The sequence below is a fragment of the Harpia harpyja genome, chromosome 2 (genome assembly GCF_026419915.1).
Source record: "Harpia harpyja isolate bHarHar1 chromosome 2, bHarHar1 primary haplotype, whole genome shotgun sequence".
Classification (NCBI taxonomy): domain Eukaryota; kingdom Metazoa; phylum Chordata; class Aves; order Accipitriformes; family Accipitridae; genus Harpia; species Harpia harpyja.
The window spans coordinates 14,714,067-14,734,368 of record NC_068941.1 but is presented as its reverse complement, the minus strand read 5'-3'; the positions used below and the strand labels follow the sequence as shown (position 1 = coordinate 14,734,368).

The following is a 20,302-nucleotide window of genomic DNA, read 5'->3' as shown; positions in this document are numbered from 1 at the left end:
CCGTCAGAGGAAATGCTGTAGTAGAGCTGAAAATTTGTTGCAAAAGCTTTGAGTGCTATCACTGCATCTCGTTGGTTGGTGGGGTTTTTTTCCTCTCCTGGCTTGTAGTCAGTGTAACGCCATTGAAATTTCCTAGTAGGGTTTCCTTAGCCCAGCAGAGTGATTAATCTTCAGCTCACCAAGGGGAAAAGAAGCCTTTACCTTCATTTACTTTTTGTAGTTTTGCCGTAGGTCCTCATCTCACAATTTTCTGGTTTTCCCCTGACACTCCCCGTTGCTGGTAGAACTATCCGTAGACAAGGCATTGCCAAGTCGGGCTACTGCTGGGGCCAGACATCATTTTGTACTACAGCTGAAGCTCTTTTCTCCTGGCCCTCCTTGCCAGAGTGAGCAAATTGGTGAAAACGCTCTGCTTCTTTCCAAGCAAGCTATTGCAGGCAGCTGTGTTTTACGTTCTGTGTAGATCCTTAGATACTTAAAGAGCAATGCTTTCCACACACACACTAAAATCCATTTAAACTTCATGAGCATTTAAATATTTAGACTATTTAGCTTCATAATGCTTCTAACTTCATCTTCTTAGCTTCCTACAATTGTATCAGTAATAAATACTGTTCATGACAGTACCGTATTGCACAGCAAAATGCAAAAAGTTAAGTACTGCTTTCCAAACACACGGTTTTTTGCCAAAGGTTTACTAATAGTTAATATTGCTCATTTACATATGCTCTAATAACACTTAGAACATTTCACGTTCTACTTTGAACTATATATGCTTATAATAACAAACTCATTCTTCGCAAAGGGTGAGCAAATACTACATTCCTTTTGTCACACCCTTGCTTCCCCAGCAGTCAAAATCAAATGAGAGAAGCAATTACGAAGAGTCTTGTTCTACTAACTGAACAGAGGCTTCGATTCTGAGAGACTCAAAAATGTGGTTTCCCTCTTCTGGCCTGAAGAAACAGATAAGGCCAATTACAAATGCCAGCTTCTTTGGGTGCACTCAGTGATAGCTGAGTATTGACCTTTTATTTGCCAGAGGCTTCTGTGATACTTTGGTAGGCTCACCTGTAAGTAAGCAAATAAAACTACAATTATTTGGTGCTTGCCAAAATGTGAGCCCAGTAGTTTTGAGTCACGCTGACACTGGACAGCTGAAGGAATTGTAAAGAGAGGGACTACAATGTTGTTATTCACCTGTAATTTCTTTACTGATTCCTCCTATAATATAGTTGTCCTGAGGGGAATTTTAGTTTGGTTCAGCAAAATCTTATGCTATTACAGCACTGGAAATGTCAATGGAACACCACTTTCCAGCATTAAATTGTGAAACACCTCTGTTACAAAATGATTGATTCCCTTTTCAGAAGCAGCAAGTTGCATCCTGTGGTACCGTGTATTTACCCTAAGATTGTGGGCTTGCTCTTTGTTGTTTGCATGTTCCCAAGAGCATGTGGAACTTTACTGCAGGTTAAACCTCCACTTTTTCTTGGTACTTGATGCTATCTAACTCCTAATAAAGGCAATTGGAATTTCAAGAAAAACGTACATCCATTACTGTATCTTTAGTTTATATCTCTACATTTGTCTTGGAATTGCGAGATGAATCTCCACAGTGTTTGTGTGTATTGATGCTCTATTTGGAATCACTTTCTTGCTATGAAGACAGTAGGATTAATATCTGTCAGTCACCTAAATCACCTTAAACCTTCTGTTTCCATTTTATTCATATGCATTCTAAAGCAAAAAGCTAAAAGTTAGATTATGGCATTGGAAACACAGCTGCAAAAGAAAAGCATAAAACAAGAAAGTGTATTCCTACATAGTAGTTGATGAAAGGGATCTTCCTTAGGTGCTCCAACAATTTAGCTCGTCTGGGGTCCTAGCTCTGAAGCCTGATGCGTCAAACCCATTTTAGCCTTTCCCCTGCAGCTGTTAAAAGATGGACTCTCCATCTGTTGCCTCATTTGCTCCCATTTATTTATTTATTTATTCATTCATTCATTCATTCATTCTCTGATTATTTTTTAGGGAAGCCTACTTCAGTAAAGTAGAACTTTCTTGTTGAACGGAGCTGAAATAATCCAGTTTTCCCCTCCCTTCAACAATGCTAAATTTACATTCATAGCTCCATAGTACAGAATATTCCTGTGCCTTTCTTGCAAGTCAAAACATTTTTAAGACTGTCAGAACATTGTAGGAAGCATTCATTTTATGGGCATTTTACTAAACATACTTTAAATTTTTAAGGAGATCAATAATAATACAGATCACATGTTTACTTCTTTTTTCTAACTACTTTCTTCCTAGATGTTTTACACCTCAGGGTCTTCCAATCATACATTTATTGATTAAATTAAGGTCTTGAGTTTACTGCAAATAAAAAAACCTGTTTATCCAAAATGCAAATTAATTCCAGTTTGAAATGCCTCTGCAAATCCTCACAAATCTGTATTACCTGCGCATTTTGCTCTTAGTCTCTTTTACAGGTTAGAATCCCTGGGAATCCAGGTGGCCAAGGCGGCCAACGGCATCCTGGCCTGTATCAGAAATAGTGTGGCCAGCAGGAGCAGGGAGGTGGTTGTTCCCCTGTGCTGGGCACTGGTGAGGCTGCACCTCAAGTACTGTGTTCAGTTTTGGGCCCCTCACTACAGGAAAGACATTGAGGTGCTGGAGCGTGTCCAGAGAAGGGCAACCAAGTTGGTGAGGGGCACAAGTCCTATGAGGAGCGGCTGAGGGAATTGGGGTTGTTTAGTCTGGAGAAAAGGAGTAGGAGGGGAGACCTTATCGCTCTCTACAACTACCTGAAGGGGGGTTGTAGTGAGGTGGGTGCTGGTCTCTTCTCCCAAGTAATGAGCAATAGGACAAGAGGAAATGGCCTCAAGTTGTACCAGGGGAGGTTTAGATTGGATATTAGGAAAAATTTCTTCACTCAAAGGGTTGTCAAGCATTAGAACAGGCTGCCCAGGGAAGTGGTTGAGTCACCATCCCTGGAGGTATTTAAAAGACGTGTAGATGTGGCACTTCAGGACATGGTTTAGTGGGCATGGTGGTGTTGGGTTGACGGTTGGACTCGATGATCTTAAAGGTCTTTTCCAACCTAAACGATTCTATGATTCTATGATTCTATGAATTCACTTTTGCTGACAGACAATGGTGGGTCCTAGAAAATGAGTCCTGCCAAGGATGGGACTCAGCACAGTCCACAAATAGAATGGGAGAAGTGTCTAAATAACAGCATTTAACTAACTAAAAAGAAAAAAAAAGCAGGGTTATAAAACATTTTTAAATGAAGTAGAAGTCCCCTTCTGCCTTCTACTTTCTTTACTTCCTATTGCAAAGTGAGTGACATTCTTGAAGTGTTGCCTTATATTAATTTTAATAAGTCTAACAATCTTCATTCACGTGGCAATGAGGCAGTAGAGGCACTGGCAGGTATGAGTCATATATCATCTGTGATAACTGAGAAGTTCTGACAGTACTGGCTTCTTAGGAGAGTGGATCTTCTGTAAACATAACATTGACATTATCCGAGAATACTATGCAGAACAGCAGAGGTGCCTGATAACCATGACTGAGAGTACAGTGTTTCTAATATCAATGTGATTATAGAGTATTTCATCAAAGGTGGGCTATATATTATGAAGGTATCCTTCAATCCAGAGCACAGTTTCAGTTGTTATCTAATTAAATATATCCAGGAGTTCAAATAACCATCTTTACTAATAGTTCTTAATATATTCCAGGCACTTTTTAACTCATAGATGAAGACTGAATACCTTAATATCTGTATTTTAATCTTAATAGTGTTTTATACAAAAGACAAGCCCTTACATAATTACACACTTCAATGTGACAAGGGTCGTCAAGATTTGTCACTTGGTGACAAATGTTGTTGGCTTTACTGGATAGCACCTTCCCCTGCAACACATAGTCTTTCACTGACTTTTTCCTTATTATGGATGTCATATTCTTGTCTTCAATTGCAAGCCTTTACCCAGCTGTGCTCTCTAAACTCTACTTCTTAATACTCTTCCAGACTTCTTCATTCCATGAATGAACTTTGAGTGGCCTCTTTTATTATTGTTTATACACTTCTGGTCACGTGTTCTTCTGAACCGTCTCCTATTCTTAAGCTTTCTCTTTATTCCATCATATAATTCATCTCTGAAAAGAAATTATGTTCTCATTGCAGGAAATGACTTAGACATTTACCAAAGCCAGCTTCTGGAACTTCGGCAAAGACTATTGTATGCTGAAAAGGAAAATAAAAAAAGATCACATGAACTGAGCAGTGCCCTAGATGAAATTAAACATGTAGTTGCAAAAAGAATGAACTTGACAACAAATCATACAGGTTTGTATCTATAAACATGTACTGTGTTAACGGTTCAAAGTTTTGTGTGCTCATGTTTCTTTATCAGCAGTGTGGGAAGAAAAATCATTGATTTGATTAGGTGGAAGTTTCTACTTTAAAAAAAAAGGGTGGGGAGGTAACCTGTAGCCCCTCTTTAAATAGGATCGGTTAGTAACTAAACAAATAAGGAGAGAAAAAAAAGGGGATGCAATAGACTGCAGCGGTGTCATAGTGGCAAAGTTGTACATAATGCTAATCGAGTTTCTTACAGTGCTTATCCCTTTCCTGCTGCCAACTACAGAGCACTGAATAAGCTATTTTTACCAGCTTTTACTACACCACTACACCCTGATAAGTACTAGGGCTGTGCCTAACCTGGAAGGCAGGTACACCTCCTCAGATGTTCCACAGTCCTGCCCCCCTCCTGTCCAGGTGGAGTGACTTTTGGGGGGGACTTTTTGGCCACGAGTGCTCTGCCATCCTGCCGGCGGACCCCAGGCACCGAGGTGCGTGTGGTGGGTGCGCAGCCTCATCTCAGCAGGCAGAGCACCTACAGCAGGTTGCCTGAGCTTGCCTGAGTTGAGAAGCCCCATGAGGTCTTGCTGGCTAGGTGTAGCCTAAGAATGTTCCCTCTAAAGTTTATTTTTATCTTGGAAGTAGTTTGCTAAGAATCTGAAGGAAATGTGAATGCTTGTAAGTGATGCCAATTAAAAGAAAACCTTTGGGGGGGGGGGTGTTCTGCTTTTTTTTTTTTTTTTTTTGAGGGACACCAACATGCAATTAAGTTTACTCTAGTGATCTGGCTTCTTCCCAATGTTTAATTAAACTTCTTATTTACTTAAAAATATATTAGTCCTTGTCTTACAGACTGTTGTATATCCCCATCTCTTTGCACACTGTAGTTGCATACCATAGATGAGACGGTTGACAGTTTGATTCTGTCCCGTAAAAGAAATGATGTACTAGTGCAGGGTCTGCCTTCCCCCCTGTTTAGATTGGAAGAGCTACTTCCCTGCGGAGAGAAGGAAAACTAGAAGGGGCATCTCTGCACTGGAAGCATTCCACAACACACCCTGACTTCAAAAAGAGTCTGGATGCTACTGAAAACTACTTTTTAAAAATCCTTATTTGCATTCAGTACAGTGGGCTGGTATCAGATTAAAATAGGGAATTAACCAGGACTCTTACAGGGGAAGAAGGAACAAGGTGCATTCCTGCTTTGTGTAGTCAGCTTCGTTTCTTACCCTGTTCTTCCCTGCCTCTTTTTGTCTGTTTATTCAATATTAATTCAGTGGGGCCTTTCAGATGCGTGCAAACAAAAGCGTGCCACCCGCTTGAGTGTTGGCAGGGTTGTGGCCTTACAAGCTTTAGAATAGAGACCATGTTGTCAGCTACCAGTAGCCCCACATACTGTGGACAAAGAATTATTGCCTAATGCACATAATAGCAGTAGAGGAGCGTGCGAGTCCCCCTTCCCTCTGCTGTTCATTCTTATTGGAGCCAGCTGAATATCAGAAAGTATTAAAGCTGTCAATTCACAGGATTCAAAGCAGAAATTTCTTAAAATCACTCCATAGATTTCCTTTTATTTTTACTTACTCTTCTGCTTCCCCTTCCAGCCAAGTCTTGTTATACTATAAAAATGAAAAGGTTTATTGTACACAATAAAACTGAAGTCCTTGCCCAACCCTTGATAGGTACTACTTCCGAATAAAAATGGAAAGTCCTTGAAAAGTTATGAAGGTGGTTTTAAAAAAAAAAGTTTCTATGCAGCACAATTCCAGTATATTTAATGGCAAAGCAGAGTGGGAGGAGTTGTGGGTCTCTCTTTCATACACAAATGTCTGGACATTTGTGTGTATGTATATATGTTTGGTTGTTGGGGTTTTTTTAGAATTGTTTTCTGTAGAGTGAGGAATCTCTGTTGAGGCCTAATTTTCGGTGGGAATATCTTTTGGAAGTTGTAAAACTTCAAACAAATACTGCCCATTCAGTAAGCCTCTGTCTTCATTGATCTAAGCTGAGTGAATAAAGCTGATGATGGTCATATGTAAGACTTGTTTTAAGTAACTTTGAAGGGTGGTAAATTTGTGGAGTTATCCTAGATGCATTTCTTAGGAAAAATAACTTTCCATCTAAGTCAGTAAACCTTCTTTTGCTTTGCTGACTGTGAAACTGAGTTTTCAAATTTTCTGCAGCTTGGAAGGCTGTTAACATGATTTTGTTGGCTAAAACTGTCTGAGGTGGTGTTCTGATAGCACGAAGTGCCCTAGCAGCGTCCTCTTTGCACAACTGATGAAGTGTCTGGAGGAGGCACCCACTGAAGTATGAATTGCATACTTAGATAAATTCACAGGAGCTTTATTTTTCTTTCAGGGCAAAAAGACATTGTAGGTAGCTAGTTAGGGTATAGAAAAATTGAGCAACAGAGAATGACAGGCAAAATTCTGGTGTGAGCGCCATATGCTGCCTGTGTCAGGAAAGCAAGATTTAAGCCTTCAGACAACTGGTAAATAAAGTCTGGGGTGATCTTCGGTTTTGTTCCCAAGCAGTTTCCTTAAATATTAGAAAGACCATTTGCTATTCTTTGTAAATATAGTCTTCATTTTAATCTGTTCAAATACCTCTTTTAAAATTGCATGGTGCATATCGTCCCTGCCCCCATGGGTATCTTAGATTAAGCGCAATTTTTTTTGCCAGCTTTTAATTGATTTTATAATTATTTTAGAATTAAGTTGTTCTAGTTTTTATTAAATTTATTTTAAAGAATTTTCACCACCACTGGAACATTCAGGAGTGTTTATGTCAAGGAATATAAATTAGTAAATTAATGGTATCTGTTTTTTATATGGCTTATTATAAAAAAATAGGATTATTTTTATAAGGTTACACTGGAGTTATTTCAACATGAATAAATATTCTAATTATTTTCATCTTTATTTTAAACTAGTAAAGAAAAAATCAATATTCCTTACTTTTGTATTAACTACTACAGTCTTTTGTTTCTTGAGTAGTTTCTAAAGGCCTGGATCTGGTTGTCTTTTTTGCCATAGGACTTTTTATAACCTGAGAACTTCTGTTTGAGCCCTGAAAACCACCATGTGTTACATTTTGGGGAAAGCATTTAAGTTTGTTAAGTAACTAAGAAAGTTATTAATTAGAATCTGTGTTTCTTTTCCTTTAAAAAGTTGCTTGCAACTATGCAAAAAAAACAAACCGTTTTTTTTCCTGCTGCTTTTAAAATAACTGCTTATTGTGTTTTAAGATGGGTCAATCCTGCAGCTATTTAGGCACAGGGAAATGCAGGCAGAGTTCCCAGGAGCTCTGCACCATCGCCAGGGTTGTACTGGGCAATTCTCAGTTCATTACTGCAGGAGGGTAATATATATGACACATAAACACTTCTGAGGAATAGTTCTAACTGAATGACCTTGTGTGTGGTAATCTGCTAGTATTCAGTTGAGGAAAACAGTTGAAATAATAGGCTTCACTGCTGGCTTTTTATTTTATGTGTATGTGTGGGTTTGTTGTTTCTTTAAGATGATATGAAGTGGAAAGAGTTAAACCTGACCAGAAAACTCCCCGTGCATTTTACAAATATGTACTACTATCTACCTCACCTTCGAGAATATGAAGATGCCATTTTCCCAAATGTTATTTTTGGCCAACAGAGAACTGGAGGTAGGAAATAAAGTTTGGCTTATATTTTCTATATGTTTATGTTTTATGTTAACTTCTAGCAATGAAGCATACTCAAAGTTCGGGGAGGGTTTTTTCCCTAAACTTTATAAGGTTGCCAAACTGAATAAATTTTAATGGGAATGGCAAAAGCCGTTTTACCACTCCCATCCCAATTTCAAGTCTTCCCCAAAGTATTCTGATAAACCTTTTCAAATATCAACAAAAGATAGTCATAACTTAAAAGCAATATTATTTTTGTTCTTAGTCATGGATTCATGTGGCAAAGATTCATTAGCTGACATTTTTTTCCCCACAAAATTAGTATGAGTAAGGAAGCCAGGGAGAATTTACAATTCACACAGTTTGCTAAAGTTAGAAAGGTGATGTGATCATTTGAAAGATATTAATAAATCTTCAGTGTAACTTTCTCATCCATGTGAGAAATCAGCTGACACCTGCGCAAATCAAAACGAATTCCAGTGAACTATAATACAAATTATAGTGTTACATCTTCTCCTAACTGTCATGTGATAGGTAAAAAGAACATTCCAAAGCAGTAAGCAAACAAGGAACTAGTCCACCATTTTGCTGGGCTTTGTATTTTGTTGAAATTTTGACTTTTCTCTGGGGCGATCTCATTTAAAGAAACATTGGCAGCACTTTTGATTTAACTAAAAAACCAAGTTGGCTGTGCCCATGACAACGGATAACTTTCTACAGCCTTCTCATTAGTAGGTGTAGTTGTAGCAATGTGATCTAGTGCTGTAGTTCTCACTAGAGTGCCCATAGATGAGTGTCAGTCTGCAAAAGACCAGAGGCTGTCAGCAAAATGATTTGCGGAAGACCCTCAGAAAACCAGATACATTCACAAGCAAGAAAAAATTAAAAAAAAAAAAGGGAAGAAAAGTAATAAGTAATAGAAGAATGCTCCGTGTTTAATTTTCATTTATTTGTACATAAAAATCACAATAGCAAGACTGCAGTTTAACAAGTACAGGTTGACTTTCAGCGTGTAAAACCAAACAAAACCCCAGTGGTTTAGCAGGTTATGTGCTGTGAAGGAACGTTGGAACGTTGGCGTTTTTGAGCTGACACTGGCACGGATGATAAAGACTGGAGCAAGTCACCAACTGCACCTACTCCTTTCCTTGAAAATCTGCTGCTTCCCTACCCACCTCACGAGGTTTTGGTGAATAGGAATCATCTGCAAGGACGAAGAATTCCACAGGTTTACTGAGTTATATTAGGTCACTGATTTGGGTAATGCCCATACCAATGAAAAAAAGGCGTCCTGCTTACAATCTAATGATGTGATATGCACAGGTTTGCTACTAGTGGAGTCTTTGCCAGACACAATTTCAGTTCCTTTCTTCTTAATAACGATAGCGTCTAAGTTCCTTTCTTCTTATTATTGATTATATCAAAGCCATTGATTCCTATAAATTAAACTGCTCAGAAAGATTTTTGAGTTGGATTCCTTTCTGAGATACACAGCGCTCGCCTCCTGTGAGAACTTGCTCACTAAAGCAGTGTTGGTTTAACTCTTGCTACTCAGATCTCCAACTTCATACCAAGAGCTAGCACTTATTTTGCAATACCCACTTTTGAAACTCAATAACAGATACCTGTGTGTTTGCCAGAGGTAGTAATATCTCCAAGTTCTCAAATGTTGACAGTCTACACAGTGTAGACCTGGTGCTTATAACACAGACAGAGGTGTCTCTAACCTAAGCTTAGCTGGACATATGTCCTTCCAGGTAGTGAAGCAAATGCTGTCACAGTGGTGTAGGAATATTAACTGTCAACAAGTCTCATGGTCACATCAAATCAAAATTAAAAGGTAATTTCAGTTTCCCTTTACTTGAGTTAAAATTACGTGGCTTGTGGACTTCTTTCTTTGCAGTCTCACTGGTGATGGGTATTCCTACTGTGAAAAGGGAAAAACACCATTATCTGATTAATACACTGCATTCCCTACTGTACGAACTTTCTGAAGAGCAGAAGAATGACTGCGTAATAATCGTCTTTGTAGCAGAGGTAAGTTTGAATGGAAAGGCGCAGTATGCTGATAGAAAGGCAACACGGAGATTTACGTCTTAGTGTAATGGTGTAGGAGAGGCTGCAAAATACTGTTAGCTAGGCCTTTCGGAGGGATTTCTTCAGGGCTGGAGGACATAGTGAGCAGTTAGTGCCTCAGTGTTCATATGTGGAAAAAGCCCTGTAACTGAGGTGATCGAAGGGTAAAAAGTCATATTACATTTACCAACACAGTTGTTGCAGTCAGATTTTCAAATAAAACCATATGAACTTATTTCTCTGAAAGTACAGTATTCTACTTCAGGAATGAAATGTAAATCCTCCACAGAAAAGTTCCGTAGAACCTGAAAAAAGTAAACTTACTCAGTCTAACCAGTTCAGATTATTTATCTGCTGTTTTGATATCGTTTATCTTGCAAAGTACCTTGACATGCTGGAGCCTTGCCTTCTGCATGTGTATCAGCATTTCTTGTGAAAAAGAAAACTGTTCAGAGACTTGGAATGGTTCCATGTTTGGGAAAGTAAACAGTGTTCAAGGTAAAATATTAGGGGTAAATGAATTTTTTTTTTTTTCTCATTCCAAAATGTCTTGATCACATTGGAAAAAAGCTACAGAAGGGAATTAGCTAGTGATATTTTCATGCAGGTAAAAAGACTGTGCAATCATTCAGATGTCCTATTTATTCTTCATATTTCTTTGTCCTTCCATAAACAACTTTAAATTTCATACATGTATTCATTAACAGCTAAAGTTTGCTTTTTTTAATTCAGTCATCACTTAGAGCAGCTTTTGCAACTGTAATACTGTCAAACAGAACATAGTTCACTTTATTAAGTTAGGTCATGACTTCCACTTTTCTGTTTGGATGACAACGATAAGTAGATATGTCCAATTTTACTGGCTGTGGTTCCTCTTCAGCATAATTTTCGGGAGCTGAACTTATTTTACAGTTGCTATTTCCCAGTGAAGAGCCCTGGCAATGATGAGGTTTGCCTAGTTGCCATTTGGATAAACCTTCTATTACAGGGTTTCAGAGAGTTCTTTGAGTTTTTAAGGGTTAACTTCTGAACAGTACAGTTTCCCACTGTGGACAGAACTAAGGTAGCACTTCTAACAAACAGTAACTTTGGTTGTAGTAATAGTCCATTTCAGCCAACTTAAGATTAAACTGCCCTTGTAAGAGTCGGTCTTTCCCCTTTCTCCCATCCCCAAAGTCACATTCTTGCAGCTTCCATTTTTCAGCCATGCAGTAAATTAGAGCAGGCTGATTGTGCTGGTATGAGAGGTGATAAGAACATTTAATTATGAGAGGAGGGCAGGTGTGTTCACTGATTGTGAATCCACACCTACCTTTTTCCCAGCAAGTTTCAGAAGATCAAGTTAAATGTTTACATCATGGGTTAAGTCAGAGTAACTTATTGACTGAAAGTGAGTTGCAAAGTTGTATTATTTTTCTTATCACAGTTCTTTACTTACCACTTCACATTGTTTGTACTTATTACAAATTTAATATATAGCTGGTAATGATTATTTGTGTATTTAAAAAAAAATCTGAATTGCTAAGACAGGTATCGTATTGCTTTGGAAATCACATCCATAAAACTTAGCACTCTTTAATGTAGTTAACAGATGTGTTTTGCACAGTAGAACTGTTACTTTTATGAAACAACAGCAATGAATAAATATGTCCTCAAAATATCCAGACTAAGAGCCATAAGTGTGTTATATTAGGAAGAAACTCTAAATAAAAATTTTAAATATCACTAGCTTTTAGAAAATTTTGCTTAGGTGACTTTTCTCAACTGCCTCAGGCCTCTTTTGTGATTTTTGGATGATTAACCTGAAACAGGTCTTTACTGACAGTTATATGACTCTGCTTTCCTGGTGTAACGGAAAGCTGTGGAACAGAATTTTATGCAGAAAATGGCTTGGCCTCCTGCAGAAGCAGTGAAAAAACAAAATGCAGAAACCATAGCTGGAGATAGTTCAGTTCTACTTTCAACTACATTGAAAGTTCAGTTGGCTTTAATCCTTTAGTCCTACTGTCCTTTAGTAGGAATGCTCCTGTTAACGTACTGCTTTTCTTTAGAATGAAAAGAATTAGAGAATAAAAATGAAGTGTTTGCTTGTAAATATTCCCTACAAAATGTTGCTTAATACAAAAATGGGTGACTTGAAATGAACCCCCCCTTCTTTTTTTTAGGTGAATGCAGAATATGTTAACAGTGTTGCAGAAAGTGTTAAAACCAGGTAAGTCCTATAGAGCGTAACACCCAACAGCTAGCAAACACAATTTTGAGCTTTTATGGAAAGAATTAGAGCATTTCAGCAATAAGTTACAACTCTGCCATACTGAAATGGAACTGGTACGAAATGAGGCAAAGGTGCAGTCTTAGTATGTGTATCGTGACACACTGTGAAATTCAGAACAGAAATATGTATGTCAGTTTATTTTCCTTTTCTTATTTCATAAATATGCTTTAACTAATCAGGCAAAGTCCCAGCTTAAGCTTCTGATAAATATTTACTTGAACCTAAGTCTTTTCCCCATGAAATTAATGATGCAATTCAAGGCACCTGAGGTTATGTGTATTAGGTTCCCACTGACTTCACAGCCCTGCAATGTATTCTGATGTCTGTCATGTTTTCTAGGTGTCTTTGTTTCCTCGTTTGTCTCTTTTTCACGAAGACAATGGACTTTGGACAGCAATGGGATTATATTTATATTGTTAAATACCATTGTATGATGGGTAGCATGAGATGGGTATTCTTTGCCATGCCAAATTTACGTAAGAGCTATCAAATGAGGGCTTGGTTCCCACTGCAGTTTTGTTTGCTCTCACCATTCTTTCCCATAGACGTCTACAGCACCACGTGAATATTAAAAACCTTAGAGCAGCTGGAGAGGACCAACTGCTAAATTAAAATATTGGGGGAAAAAAAATACGCTCATTGGTAGATTTATTTTGTCTTACAAAAGCTGCTTTCTAAGAAATGATATAGTGTAGCTAACAGTCACGAAACAGCTAAGGCTAAAAGGCCCTGAAGCGCACCTGACTGAAAGAAGTGAGAGGTGAAATCTGCGTTGTGCTGCGGTACTGGTGTTGCTGGTTTCTTTGATGTGCAAGTTTATTCGTGAATTGGTTACTCCGACAGAACCCCGGTTTGGCCAGTATTTGAAGTGAAACAGCTTTTCCCCTCTCTCCTCCTTTAAAATGACTACAAGAGAGCTCTCAAACTTTGTATCAATATTTTATTAGAATTATAGAATCATTTAGGTTGGAAAAGACCCTTAAGACCATCAAGTCCAACCGTTAACCTAGCACTGCCAAGTCCACCACTAAACCATGCCCCATAGCACCACATCTACATGTCTTTTAAATACCTCCAGGGATGGTGACTCAACCCCTTCCCTGGGCAGCCTGTTCCAGTGTTTGACAACCCTTTGAGTGAAGAAATTTTTCCTAATATCCAATCTAACTCTCCCCTGGCGCAACTTGAGGCCGTTTCCTCTCCTCCTGTCGCTTGTTACTTGGGAAAAGAGACCGACACCCACCCAAAACAAAACAAACAAACCCAAAACCCAACCAAACAAAAAAATTGAACAACATCCCTGGAGAGGTTGCCCTTTTCCTTCACTTTGAGGCTTTTCTGCACATCCTGCTCTACCCAAGGGTTTCCCAGACTGTATTTAGGGTGCAGGTTTCCCCCAGAAGGCTCCCCAAGCTCAGCCTGTGAGCTAAGTAATAGCAATATAATAGCAATAGCCTCCTGCCTCCAGAGGGTTTAGCTAAGGTGGGAGTGCTGCAGCTAGGACAAGGTGAAGAGGCAGTCCTCCTCGGTACTGTTGAGCGCCACAAAGGTACGATATGTACAGCAACTTCAGCACTTAGATGGCTTTTATGATTTCTTCATGGTTTTTGAAAAAATTACTGCAGAGTAGGTGCTTTGTCAGTGTTACACAGTAAGATTGAGATTCTTTTTGATAAGCATACTTGTACTGTGCTGTGCTTGATTTTTAATGTTAGCTTGTTTTCATTGATCATAGGAAATGGGGAACTCAGTTCTGAAAACTTATTTCAGTGATCCTATACCTATTAAAAACTTTAGAATTTTTTTTTTTTAAACATATTCTAGAGGAAGGGGGAGATTTGGCTTCCAGGTTTGGTTCCCAAAGCTGATGACACATTTTCTCAATGACTTTTTAAATGGAAAATTTAATTCTTGGAGCAGAGACTAGACCCAGACTCCCCATCCCAAACCCCCACTCCAGGACAGTATCATTTTGGCTAGAATGTAGAATTTGAGTTAGAGAAAGTGTAAGGAAGCTAGGAGCTCTCATGCAAGGGGGAACAGTTGTGTGTGGTTCTAGATAGTGGATTTGGTTGTGAATTACTGCTGCATTTTGGCAACCATCTCAGGATTACGAGTAAGCATCTATAGATGCAGGAGGGGCAGGATTTCTGAGACACACTTCTCTTCAGTGTTTTCTGAGACTTTGATGATTTACTGTCCTGCCTGTTCTCACGGCTGTCAAAGACCCCTTCTTGGTTCCTAACTGACAATCTGTGTGACTTTGTTTCTTTGCTCGAGTTGTGAATTCCACTTATGGAGGAGCAGACAAAACTCTGGGGAGCTGCTGTCTGTGGTTGCCCTCAAAAGTCTTTTTGAGGAATGGGTTTCACTAAGCTTCTCTTCACAGCTTCCCCAGAGAAATCCAGTCTGGAGTCCTAGAGGTTATTTCTCCTCCTGCTTCTTATTATCCAGATCTTTCCAACCTGAAGAAAACATTTGGGGATTCGGAGGACAGAGTAAGGTAAGATAGCTGTATAAAACCTAAGAACTTTTGCTAAGAGTATAAAATGGAAAATTCTGCAAAAGTCAACATTGTTTGAGCTGATAATGTTTTTGTGTTTCAGAGCTAATGTTTCAGAGCTAATGGACCTCAAGTGTACTTTTAAAAAAAATTGTTACACAAGGGGATCTTGAGAAAAGCTATGCTGCACATCAGCTTCAGGGTGAGAGCCAAGGCTTCTCCTTTGGGTCTTGACTCTAGGCATCCCCCAGGTTTTGAACACAGGAAACCTCAAGTGGCTCCTTAGCTAACTAGTAACAACTACTTTGGGTTTAATTAATGACCTAGCTTTTGGTGATCATGGACTTTTTATACTACTGTTAATAATATATCCTAACTGGTGATTTCATTCGCTCACGTGCCCCAAATTCACTGAGAGATTATAACCTAACAAAATTGATTTACTGGAGAAAAGTAATTTTCTTTTGATCAACAGCAACTTAATTTATCAGAAGCTACCCCAACAATGCAGCAAGAGAGCTGCACTACTGAGAGTTTAGGCTGGAGGGAATCAGCAAGTGTCTGCATGCACATATATTGGATTTATAGATAAACCTTGTATCTTTCAGAGCATAAACATGTTTACATACTTATACTTAAGTTTCAGATACGATTAGATTTGTATCAGATACGCTTTTATGTTAATTAAATACTGATACATTACTCTCTAGTCTTTTAGCATTGATTATCAAACATCAGCTTCACCCTCTGGTAAAATGAGAGACAGTACTTTGTAGAGATAAATCTGTGTTTACATTTAAACCTGAAAATGAAGTTTATCAACCTGTTTTCTGTGCTGTTCATCAGTAAAAGCACTTAATTTTTGAACTTTAATCATTATGTGTTGATCTCTACTGTTCGTAATATATTGAGTAGAATCTTTAAGTCATTTGACATGAATATACTTGTTAGACATTTTGTTTCAGGCTGCACTGATACAGATCAAAATTTTTTGCTTAGTTAATGTTAACTTTTATAGGAAATTCAAATTATTTACAAACGTTTACACTGATTACAGAGGAATTTTTATTCACTTAATAATGAGTTAGAATACTCAACGTTACAATTCTATTGTAGAGAAAAAACTGCAGAGCATTAGAAATGCTTTTATTATAGAAATAACTCTTGCAAACCCCCCCCCAAGCTTACTAGAATTTGCTGCTTATGTTTAGGTGGAGAACTAAACAGAATTTGGATTATAGCTTTTTAATGCTATATGCCCAACCTAAGGGAACCTTTTATTTACAGGTATGTTCATATTATCATTAAGTAGCTGCAATACATCTGTACTGATTATTAGCTTTGGCAATTATAATTTGTCTCAAAGGCCTCAATAAAAACAGCAATCTGTTGCCATTTTCTGTGTATTTTGCCTGTGCTCTTTACAAGCATCCACATATTTCTATGTTTATATACGTCTTGCAGCCAGGTACTATTTGATTAAATCCATCTGTAACTTCCTGTCATTTGTGAGGTTGGATAACAAGGTAACTGAAGCATGAAATCCTTATTTGATTAGGTTAAGAAAGTCAGAGTTTAATGTGTTTTCACTTGGTGCAGCAAGACAGAATAGTGGTGGTAGGTCCAGGTTATAGCCCAGGTCACAATGAACAAAAAAACCCTTACAGATAGGGAAACATACCAGTATAGTGATACTGGAGACAAGGTTAAACTGCAAGTTGGTACAGATCCTAAATTCTCCGGAAGATTGAGAGTGTTAGAGTTTAAGAAGATCCCCATGCATTCAAGCTTAGGTTTAGCCACCATTCTAGATCTGTGCTAATTTGCACTCCATAAACATGATAATCGCCACCAGAGATTCCAAAATTTATCATGACTGTTGAATAATGGAACAGATCATAAAATTTCATGTAGCTCCTGAATGTCAATAGTTCCAAAAAAAAGTTCAGAACAGCATTTTGCTTAGTTTTCCTGGGTCTTGTCCTGCTTGAACAGGCCTCAGACTCTGTATCACGGAAGTACATTACAAGATTCCCAGAAGCAGAAGAGAAGACCGCAAGAGCAGGCATCTCATACAATTCTTGTCAGCATTTAACACAAACGCATTTGAGCTGGGCTCCTCAAGAGTCTATGCTCCGTTCTCGGATTTGGCATAGGCACTCAGAAGGCAGGTGGACAAGTGTCGTGGTTTAACCCCAGCCAGCAACTAAACACCACGCAGCCGCTCACTCACTCCCCCCCACCCAGTGGGATGGGGGAGAAAATCGGGAAAAGAAGCAAAACCCGTGGGTTGAGATAAGAACGGTTTAATAGAACAGAAAAGAAGAAACTAATAATGATAATGATAACACTAATAAAATGACAACAGCAATAATGAAAGGATTGGAATGTACAAATGATGCGCAGTGCAATTGCTCACCACCCGCTGACCGACACCCAGCCAGTCCCCGAGCGGCGAATCCCTGCCCCCCACTTCCCCGTTCCTATACTGGATGGGACGTCACATGGTATGGAATACACCGTTGGCCAGTTTGGGTCAGGTGCCCTGGCTGTGTCCTGTGCCAACTTCTTGTGCCCCTCCAGCTTTCTCACTGGCTGGGCATGAGAAGCTGAAAAATCCTTGACATTAGTCTAAACACTACTGAGCAACAACTGAAAACATTAGTGTTATCAACATTCTTCGCTCTGAACTCAAAACATAGCAATGTACCAGCTACTAGGAAGACAGTTAACTCTATCCCAGCTGAAACCAGGACAACAAGGAAGAATGTTGTCTATTGAACAGTTAAGGTTTACTGGGATACAGAGTATTTTCCCATGAGTTTTGTATATTTTTAAGAACCCAAGTTTACTAAGTGCACGAGAGCATTAAGGCATGGGAAACATGGTGAAGGGAAATGTTAAGCATGCTGCCAGATACTTATTGTCCCTTTCTACTATAAAGTTCTCCAAGCATTCACGTTTGCGTGGAAATGACTTATGTATTTGTATTTTTAAAGAAATTTGAGAATATGCGTTTTCTTTTCTGGGACATTATATAGGGACTGAACTGTGTTATTCGGAGCAAAGCCTGGATTGTGATGGCCTGGTGGTAGTTATGGCTGCATTCAGAATTTTCTTAGGAAGAAACTATGCTTTCTTCATACCGTTACCTAGTACATCTACTTCTTCATTTGTGTGTCCAGTCTGCAGCTGCTTCTGTAGCACAGATGCTGGTCTGCCCAGAAAATACTCTCTAGAGTATAGGTGAAAAGAAGGAACACATGCTGCCGTAAAGTTCCTTACGATCTCCCTCCATTTGGAAGCCTTGTATTAATGGAAAGCAAATAACTTAAAAATCCCTTTCCTCAGCCTGGGACAAAGATTTACTTCAGTAATCTTAGGGAAAACTTGAGCTAGCTTAGATTTTATTTACTGTTTTGTCAGGAATAGTATCATTTGGGTGACTGATACTAACTTCTGAATTTTGAAAGAAGATAAATGTATGTAGTTACACTTGATGTCTACATGATAGCATAAGCCAGGCAAGATCTTAGCTGAATAAACACATAAACACTCATTCTAGCATACTGCTGAATCAGAATTTAAGCAAGTAGCTTTGTGAAGTCCATTGAAGCTAATGGGGTTACACTGTGGATGAACCTTACCTACTGATCAAACATAATCTTTGAAAAAAAGACAATAAATCCCATCGGTCATTTCATCTCATCTCTTCTACTTGAAGCATCTCTTCTACTTTCCCTATCTTTCCCTACCTCCAACCCCCTGAATCAGCTACTGCTCCTTTCGGGCTTTTTTTGTGAAGTTTTCTTAATAAAAAACTAAGAGAACTTTGAAATACTTGTTTCCACTTTCACTATACTTCCTGGAGTCCACTAGAGCCCCTTGAGACACTTGTAATAATGTCAGAGAAAAGATAATGGGGTCTTAACATAGCCATAAAAGCAGACATTCGAATCCCAACCTAGTAGTGAGGAGATGCGTTTGTTCTTTGTGTCCATATAGACTTAGTTCATTCTGAAGCACATAAACATTTCAAATCTGAAAGTATCTTTGAGAAACTCAGATACAGCAGTTTTGGGAAAGCGTTTTCTATTAGCACTCAGGTGAACCGAAAATAAAACATTAAATAAATCTTTTAGTATCTTCAGTTAAAATCTGTTATAAACTTCAAACTTAGTTAACTAAACTACTGCTATGCTTTTTTTTACCTCATGAGTTTTTTCCTTGTGAAGGCTGGGGGAGCTTTGTGTATTTATATAGAACATATATGTATATACTGATAATATATATTGCCAGCAGCACTTACCTGTACACCATTATTATAATTTCTCTAGTGCATTTCTCTAATGGTTTTAAGGCCTGAGCAACAGTGAAGTCATTAAGGAGTCTTTGTATTGATTTTTTTTTTCCTCCCCCCCCGCCCCCACTAGACTCTAGGTCAAGCCTGTTATTTGGTAGAGTTCCTAAAGAAATAACTTTCATGAAATTGCATTTTTAGCTGAAATTTTCTTTATGCTTGTACTAAAAGAAAAAAAAGGATCTTTATGGAATGAACTATTGGAGGTTTGTTTTCTGTGGAAAATGAGAGAATAAGTTTTTTCAGTTTAACACTCTTCACATATTCGTTGGACAGTGATTCAAAATATAAAAATACCCTAATATAATTTAGAAAGGAAGATACTTTCTTATCTTATGCCTACACTTCCATTGTATGCTACCACTTTTTTGTTGCTTCTTCATTTTTACTTCTCTTAGACAGATAACCCACATAAGAAAAACGCATGGAAACCCATTTATTGTCTATCACTTAGGAAATTTACATAGCCTTGCTATTGTGCACGTATCTTTTTTTCATCCCAAAGTACTGATGAGTGACGGGAAATTAGCTGCAATCGTGTGTTCTGCTGGCCTTCTCATGGCAATGGGGCAAATGGACTAGACAGTTCATATCTTAAACTTCCTGATCCAGCTGTGTACAGCCACTGCATAATCTCCTTTGGTAGATAAGAGCATATGAAAAACAAGTGGCTGTAAGCTGAAGCCAGAAAAATTCAAATTAGAATTTGGGTACCACGTACTAAATGTTCAGGATAATTACACATAGTATAACTTACTGAGAAAGAACTGATACTGAAATCTCTACGCAATGGCAGATGCTCTTCCAGAAATATGTTTTAGTCGAACACAAATTCCGGGGCTCAGTACAGGGTTAAGTAAACAACTTTTAATGGCCTGTGCTACATGGGATATCAAACTACATTCTCTTTCAATGGTCAGCTTCAGAAAAGACTGTTTCAGACTTCTCCCTATGCAAAACTATTTTCAGTTCATAACCACATTCACACCCGCTTTGCATCACACTCTCTATATTTTTCATCTTTACTACTTTTGTATACTTTCTTTT

At 38.4% G+C, this 20,302-nt stretch overlaps 1 protein-coding gene across 3 annotated transcripts in view; it reads left to right on the top strand.

Annotated features, from left to right (window-relative positions):
• Positions 1-20,302, top strand: part of MGAT4D (MGAT4 family member D) — a 42,055-nt gene that overhangs the window by 7,718 nt on the left and 14,035 nt on the right. For 2 of the 3 annotated variants that reach the window (XM_052815879.1, XM_052815888.1), the window contains exons 2-7: positions 4,199-4,360; positions 7,901-8,041; positions 9,945-10,078; positions 12,283-12,329; positions 14,782-14,895; positions 16,107-16,182. In XM_052815879.1, coding sequence (XP_052671839.1) covers positions 4,199-4,360; positions 7,901-8,041; positions 9,945-10,078; positions 12,283-12,329; positions 14,782-14,895; positions 16,107-16,182 — 674 coding nt within the window. The remainder of the gene's footprint in view (positions 1-4,198; positions 4,361-7,900; positions 8,042-9,944; positions 10,079-12,282; positions 12,330-14,781; positions 14,896-16,106; positions 16,183-20,302) is intronic. The other variant, XM_052815898.1, reaches the window with a different exon arrangement.